This window comes from Ammospiza nelsoni, chromosome 4 (genome assembly GCF_027579445.1).
Source record: "Ammospiza nelsoni isolate bAmmNel1 chromosome 4, bAmmNel1.pri, whole genome shotgun sequence".
NCBI classification, from domain to species: Eukaryota; Metazoa; Chordata; class Aves; order Passeriformes; family Passerellidae; genus Ammospiza; species Ammospiza nelsoni.
In genome coordinates, this window is record NC_080636.1 from 32,187,650 (window position 1) to 32,196,027 (window position 8,378).

Below are 8,378 nucleotides of genomic sequence, written 5' to 3' on the forward strand. Positions count from 1 at the left end.
TGAATATTATTGCTCAGTAATGCTCCATTAAGAAGGAACATAGTTCCTTTCAAAAGTTCTGCACTGGAAATACAGACTACTTTTTTCTGTTGAAGTGTTAATTGTTATAGTCACACAATTAAATGTATTCTTTCAAAATTGTTTTCTGTTCTTTGCCTCCCAACAGCCTGCATGGCTTGAGATGAAACAGAATTAGTTACAGCATAGCATGTTTTGCCTGCCAAGTTAGTACTCTGTGTGTGTAATGTAAATTGGTATGTTGATTGTCTGTGAATATTCTAGATTCTGCCGTTATGTATAGGAGATTTTATCTGCTTATCTAAAATATATTTCATCCAAAAAATGTATGATGTTCATCAGTTGCATCTGATTTTTTCTAATGTTATTTCTGTTTCACAGTGAACAGGCAGCAGGGTTCTATTCCAGCTTTGTACTATGCTATAAATAGAATGGACTGTTGATGAAGTTCACAGTTTTGTTTAGTTTTTATTATGACCTCCAAAAATCAGATCTTTAAACGTGCCAAGATTCAATTGTTTGACATGTCTCTTAAGGATTTCTTGTGAGTTGGAAGGGGGGCATAATGGGCCATGGTTTTACACAAGGTAGAACATGGACTCTTGAGCAACTATGTGTTACACCCCTATCCAACTATTTGGACCTTAAACTGCAAATCTTTATTACATTTCAAACCATTTCATTTCAGCCACAGCGCCCTGTGCTTTCTCATGAAAATATACACGGTGGGGGGGAACCGTAAGTATAATTCTTGTCTACTAAACCAAAACCTAACGTTTAACTAACAGCCAGCACGTCATCAGATAATTTTTTTACTTGCCAAGTACAATTATGAAGAGATTTCACAGATTTATTGATAACTGCATGATGTAGGAAGATAGCCAGGAAGGTCCCAGAGGGCAAAGCCTTGTTTAATTTCACATTCAGTGCAGCCAGACATGGCAACTTAACAGCTCTCTGTTTTCTGTACTTACAGAAGAGATTTTGACTTTTTTTATTCTCTCCACTTTTACATCTCAGCAAAATGACAATTACAGATTCAACATTGATTCAACTGATCTGCTTTACTGACTTGATACAATTATTCAGAAACAGTTCAGGATGTGAATAGAGAGAAAAAAAGTAACTTGATAATGTTGGTCACAGGAACACAGGCTCACACTTTTTGGTGTGATTTACAAGTGCAATTCAAATATGAGATACAAGAAAAGCTTTTCTGAAACCTGGAGAAGAACCTAGAACTCAAGTCTTATTTTAAGTGCTTGGGATATTTCAGTACTGACAGTTAAAATGCAAGATTGTCTTGAGATTTCCACCCCCCCAGCCTTGCACTCAGGTCCTACTTCAGTGATCACTGAAACCACTAGCCATTCTTCCTTTAGCATCAGAGCACTTCAGTATATGTTCCATTAGATATTTTTTCATAAAATGTACTTAAGCTTTATTGTCTAAAAATATTTATAAGTTTTCCTTAGTCATTTAAAGATTAAAAAGAGGGGCCAAAAGTTACTACATACCACAAATACATAATGAGATTGGGATATTCAATCTCACTAAAACCACAACTTCCTGTTGGTATAGTTAAGCATACTGAAACACCTAACTCAGTTATGAAAGCAATAATTTTCTAATTCATTTTTTTCAATAAGTAGTTCATGACTAAATTCATTGATTCCTAAAATTAAAAATATAAATATATTAATTTTATATTTAAATTTATATATAAATTCTCTTGAATATGCTTTCTATCAGTATTGTAGATGGTAGTAGAGTTTTCATACTTACAAAAGTCTTAGGTTAGCATAGAGAGAATGAAATTACTACAAAGGAGTTTTTAAGATGGATTATCTAGAAATTACTAAGATTCAATTTCTAAAGTACAAAGAGAGCTCATTGGTAAATTCTTGTTACTGTACTTGAGTAAGTAATTGGCTTGAATCCTATTCATGACACATTGCATCTGCAAAGCTTTTCCCTTTGGAAGCTGCATTTAATTATTTTTTGGAATATCACCACAGCTCTGCTTTCCTGGAATGATGATAAGCATAACAGAAAACATTATTGCCACTTAGCTCTTTGCACAGATTGTTCTTACTACTGCAATACAAATTACCAAAGGTAATTGCTTAAACAACCAGTCTCTTTCCATTTTGTTAGAGTAATTAAAATATAAAAAGAGACTTTTGGGGCTTGGGAAGATGACTGCCAGTGACAAGAAAGTAAGGTGGTTTTCCTTTTTTTTTCTTGGAACATTTTCTTCTTTTCTAATCTCTGAACCAGCAATGTGAAAAATAAGTGTAATTTATTTAAGATAAACATCATGAAACTAAACCTAGCACCAGTCTGTATACAGGATTTTCAAATTGGGCTTTCAGGAGCAGGAATTTTTTACTGAAGTAAACATCTTATTTAAGCCATGAAAACTTAGCCAGAATGATAAACATATCAATGAGCAAGCTGTCTTGTTTGTACTGGGAAAAGTGTAATGATGGTATTAAGGTTTAAAACTCTGTGAACTGTTCTAACAGAAAAGAATGGATACAATTATGTTTTGCTTCAGTAATCTGAAATTAAAACTATATCACTTTCCCAATTTCTGCAGTTGTGCCCTGCTTCTTTTTAGAACATCAGTCATATCTAAGGCACGGTTGCTTAGGAAAAAAGGCCAATTCTGACTATACAGGATTCACAGGCTTTTACAGCAATCTTCCTGTGGACTGTCAGCCCAAGAACCTTCAGTTCCCCCTACTGAGAGTTTATTCTTTCAATTCAAAAAACGTTAATTAAAGCTCGCAAGGAATGAAATACAATGTATTTAGTAATTGCACACCTCTTGCCATTTATCCACTTACATCCTGCAATCTGCAGCCCTGGCCAGGTGTAGAAGCATAGCTCAGGGTTTGAATATTGTTTGAGTTTCCATCCCTATGTCCTCTGATTTGATCCAGGCCTCTCCCTCACTCTCATAGATAGCTTATCTGTGTAGCCACTGAAGGGCCCAGGGAGCTCCCCCAGCCCCAGTGACATTGTGTGAGAGCTGCTGTGCTGGGTACCCTCACTTGTGCTGCTACTGCCTTCTCTGGAGCTTAAAGGCAGAACCACAGTGCTGACCATGGCAGCCTACAGGGCTAGCACATCTAGACTCTCCTTTAAATGTCCTCTGTTTGGTTACTGAGCTATAAAATAACACTAAAATATTTTTTTAAAAATGCTTTTGAAACAACTGGTTGAGGAGCCATCAGACTTGCCTTTAAACCCAGTCTTCAATGTCTCATGAGTTGTCTTTCTAATGAAGGTTTTATTTACTATAAGTTCCTAACCCTCAAGTCCACTAGGCAAAAAAAATTCCTTTTCCCCTCTCTTTGCAAGAAGTGTTTCTTCTTAATGTTTGAACCAGCTCCTTTACTTGAGCAAAAGTGCTTACTTAGCAAAAACTCTTACTGAGCAAAAACTCTTACTTCTTTTTAAAATGCCTCATTTGTCCTATTTAAGGTTTCAGGCTCTATATAACTATACCCCTAGGAACGAAGATGAATTGGAGCTCAGAGAGGGAGATGTCATTGATGTGATGGAAAAATGTGATGATGGATGGTTTGTGGGTATGTTTTGATTTGGTTGCTCTTCTTTTTTTTCCCCCCCTGACCTGTGCTGCCCTCTTCATGTAGTGTCTTTTAAACAACTTGATTTTTGGCATTTAGTGTAATAAATCTGAACCTGGCTTTATCAGGAGAAATCCCAATCAAAATCCACTGAAATGAGCAGGTGATTTTGCACTTTTTTCTTTTAAAATTTATAGATGCCAAATTGACACACAACTCCTGATTGTTGTTATTTATAGTTAGTCTAGTTCTAAACAAATTTGCATTGTTGCCATTTGTGACACAGAATGGACCATGTATTACTTCTCTCTTTATAAAGGCCAGGTACCTTAAAAACTTCTCGTGAGAATACATCCACAGCATTGACCACTTGTGAAACCTAAGTATTACTGATCAAATGATCATTGCATGACCAGGCCTAGATATGGTGGCTTAATCATTTCATAAACCCTCATGCAGACAGCAGCTAACTTAATCAACTGACAAGTTCTTAATACTTAAAAAATTCATATTATTTTAATAGACTTTATGTTGATGAAATTAAATTATTTCTATGTACCAAGAATTTTAGCACAGCTTTTAATCAGGCCTAACAATTTAGTCAAATATGCTTCTTCATTTGCATTTTGCTTCCCGTGTTACACTTTGTTAAACCTCACAACTAAAATTATATAGTATAAAGAACTCTAGATCATTCTGCTTGTGCAATATTAAACACAAAAAATTTTAAGGCCATGCTTACATAGTGATTTTCTGTTGTTATTCCCATCTTTCATCTATTGCTTCTAATTTCAGGAACCTCAAGAAGAACCAAATTCTTTGGTACTTTCCCTGGAAACTATGTCAAGAGGCTGTGAAATTTTTTTTTCCTACTTATTTATGCTGCATCTCTGCAACACATCTGCATAAAGCTGCTAGAAAACATGCTACGCTGGCCTTCTGTTTTCTCGCTTGCAGTCTCAACTAGAGGCCATCTAGTTCACCCTCATCCCATCCCACCCGCCAAACCGTCCCAGCAGTATTACAGCAACGACCACAGTGTGAATAACTAAGCTTTTCTGAGACAAGAGGAAGCATTTCAACATTTAAATACTCCCTGATTTAAAGTATTTTCGTGTGAAACACAGTAGGAAAAACCTGATGACAGGTACATAAATGAGTTGCCATGGGGGGGTAGGGGGGAAGGGGGGAAAAAATTAATCTTGGTTTGAACATTTGTGGTACTACCATGAAGTCTGGTGGGATGTTTTCAGCATGCATGTAATACAGAGGAAAGTTGCTGTTTACTATTTTTTAAAAAATTGATTTTACACAGTCTTATTAGCTTGGCAGCATTTGTTGCTTCCACATTGCTGTGTCACGGGTTTGCCTATTGTACTGGTTTACAATGTATGACAAACTATAATATAGACTTTTTGCCTGCACTTGTATGCTGTAACAAATGCACAGTGATTGTAAAATCTCAAGCAAGCAAAGTAAAAATGGAAGAACTGCAAGTGTTCTGAACGGGTGCAATGGTATTGGCTACATCTTTTATCTTTTTTTCCCTAATGAAAACTGTAGTGAACCTGTAGTGTTTTCTGTTAAAAAGTAAGAAGTGCAAAAGGCACAAAGACTGGGGAAAGAGGATTTAAGGAAGAGCAAGACAGTGCTGTAAGCATAGACAATAATAACCTGCTATTGATGTCTGATATTAAATGGTTGTAATCAAAATGTTGTAATAGTAAGCAACATGAAGTGTAAGAGGTAGTGTTTTTACTTATCAGGAAATTAAAGAAGCAGGAAAGTAAACAGTGTTAGTGCAAAGGGTTGTTGGATTTTGGTTTTTTTCTTTCCTAACATAGCCACCTGAAAAATATTCACAAGCATCATGTACTGATTTATTTCACTATATATGTGTATGTATGTTAATGAAACCCAAGTTACACATTCTTTTTAGGAATTTAGACAGAAAAAAGAAGTCACAAGTAATAAAACAAATATATTTTAGAGGTGTTGGGTTTTGGTTTTTTGTCTGAATGAACAAGTGTTTGAAAACATACATTTTCCATAAGCAAAGGTAAGCATAAATAGCAAATGAAATTAAGGCACAGGATGATAATGACTATGGCTTTATGAAAATAAAAATTTGGATTTGGTTTCTTTGGCACCTTATAGATGGCAAAAGCTTCTGCTGCATTTTTCATGGGTAAAGGATCAAAATTATCAAAATGTATGTAGTCTCTGTAGCATTTTGTACATAATTTTGCTTTTTTGTACAGAGCCATTTGGTTGTTGATTTTTAAAAAATTAAGTTTCTTATTTGCCCTCTTCACATACAGAACATTTCAATGCGTTTTTCTTTTCTTTCTCTGTTTACCATAAGCACATCTGGATAGTGCAATTCTGTAAGATAGCCTTTTATGCAAAATTTTATTAATTAAAATATGGTTTACCAGCCAAATCTAAATGTACATATGTCTTTATTACTGAGAAAGGTCATTAAGGCAAAGGTAAAGAAACATCTTTGTGCAGCATACCTTTATTATTGCAGATTTCATGGCAAAAGCTTTATATTTCAAAGGCTTTCAATTTTAAACTAGATCTGCATGCAGCTTTGCTGTGAGATTAATACTATCTTTGATGCCATTTATGATTGAGGACTTAAATATCTGTTGCCTGTGATATTTAAAAAGTACTGTTTCTACTCTGTATCTGATTTTAGAAAAATGCAGGTTTTTCATACCTGAGTTTCAGGTAACTGACTTTGAATTCCTACAAGCAAAAGGTCTCTGTGGTTTTTTGTTTTTTTTCTTGAATAGACTTCTAATAAATTTTGCTTGGAGTACAAAACTGTTTCCCCCATCATTTCTCCAAATACAAGTAGCAAAGTGCTTAACTCTTCAAGCTTATATGCAAATATCAGTACACCTTGTACTTACACACACACCCCACACCCCCACCAAGCCTACAGCAGTTATATATATGTGCCACTAGCATTGCCCACACAGCTCTCGCTTGGTCCAGCTTCTGTGTCATGCCTGAAACACCTGAATGCAAAAGCAGAATTATGGACTTTCTGCATAGAAAGTCCATAATTTGAGATGATTTTTCTCTTGCCAGAACCACCCTTCACAGAGAAACACAATGTATAAACCCTTTATACATGCCAGAAGTTCTTACATCCTAATCCTTCAACAAAAGCAAAACGAGAACTCCCATGGTAAATAACAGCATAGGAAAGAAAATTGAGGAAAACACTGCTTTTGGGAAAGATTTTACACTTGGGACATCTCTGCCTGGCAACAACTGTCCAAAAAAACTTACAGCAAGAAGCAAAGCAGGTTCTAGGTTTTGGGTGGGGGCTTGTGTTTGGTTTGTTTGTTGAATTTTTTTTTCACTGCCTGGTTGCACAGGTACTGCTGGAGCCTCAGAGTAGCTCTTCAGTCCTTCTTCACCATGCCACACTGGCCATTCCTGCCAGGCTGCTTCTTCCCAAATGCTGTGCATGGTTTACTTCTACCACTAAAGAATCCACTGGAGCAGCAACCTGCATTTGGACAGGAATAATCCATTTCCTCAAGTCTGATGTATGCTCTTTTGTCTTCACAATTGCTGGGCTGGAAAATGCAAACCCACCAAAACCTCTAAATAAATAATAAATATGTAGCTGAAAGTGATAGCTGTCTACAGGGAGGCTAAGACCAAGGACTGCTGGTAAACTCCAGCGGAAACTCCTTTGTCAGTATAATTGTCAGTTCTGGGAGTGCTTTCAGTCAGGACAAGGCCTGATTTAGTCACTATGACTGAAGTGACCATTCCCTTCCTGTGCTCATTTAGCTTAAACCCACCCCATGCATCTCTTCTCACAGCCCAATAACCAAATGCTGGCATTGCAGCATGGTGTGGTTTGCCCTTCCTGTTTGCTGGGTGACACAGTATGGCATTTAGGGCATCACTGAAGTCCTGCTTTATGCCAGGTACCTGTGAGAACTGTCAGAAACAGGCAGTGCTGTGCTTTAATAGTCTTCTATAAAAACTAGCCTAATAACATCAGCTGGTTAGTATAGTCTCATTAATATAAAGAAATTCTGGATGGTTAAGGGTCTGAGTGATTAAGGGATGAAATAGAATCATCTGCTAATTGCAAAGTGAATGAAAACGGGGAAAATATTTGCCTTTTTAATGAGAATAGCAAGCCATTGACACTTCAGGAGAAGATTGTAGTTCTTAATGTTTTCATCCAAAAGTAGATAAATATTTAAGTATATCCAGTTAAACCAAACATACTCAATTCTGCTAAGTCTGCTGAAATCCCAACCACACTACTGAAGGGGAAAAAAAAGGGATTTTTTGAGTTTCCTTGGATAGGCCCCTATAAAACCAAGAAGGCCACACCCCACCACCCACCACCACTTTTTTGGTGTTTCATCCAAAAAAAGCCAGAGCAAGAGAGGTCTGGGGAATTAAAAGCCAGTCAGTTTAATATCTAGGAAAAGATGATAACATATCAATTAAAAGCTTCAGATATTCACTGATTTTTCTGGAAAATTATGTATCAAACCAAATTCTTTTTCTCTTGTCAGCATATGTAGCATGCTTCTTGATTTCTGTTAGGATTTGCTTTAATGCTGTGAGTTGGCAGCTGGATTTGCAGACTAAGAAAAGTCAGTGCCACAGCAATAAACTGAAGTCTGTTGCAGAGTTGCACATTACAGACAAACAGGTAATATAACCCCAGCATCCCGAAAAACCAGTTGATCTCAGTCCCTACCCTACAGG

At 36.4% G+C, this 8,378-nt stretch overlaps 1 protein-coding gene across 6 annotated transcripts in view; it reads left to right on the plus strand.

Moving 5' to 3' along the window:
- SORBS2 (sorbin and SH3 domain containing 2) overlaps nt 1-6,449 on the plus strand; it is a 144,978-nt gene extending 138,529 nt beyond the window's left edge. For all 6 annotated transcript variants that reach the window (XM_059471437.1, XM_059471434.1, XM_059471433.1 and 3 more), the window contains 3 exons: nt 707-756; nt 3,511-3,617; nt 4,413-6,449. In XM_059471437.1, coding sequence (XP_059327420.1) covers nt 707-756; nt 3,511-3,617; nt 4,413-4,474 — 219 coding nt within the window. In that variant the 3' untranslated portion in view covers nt 4,475-6,449. The remainder of the gene's footprint in view (nt 1-706; nt 757-3,510; nt 3,618-4,412) is intronic.
- The last annotated feature ends 1,929 nt before the right edge of the window (nt 6,450-8,378 follow it).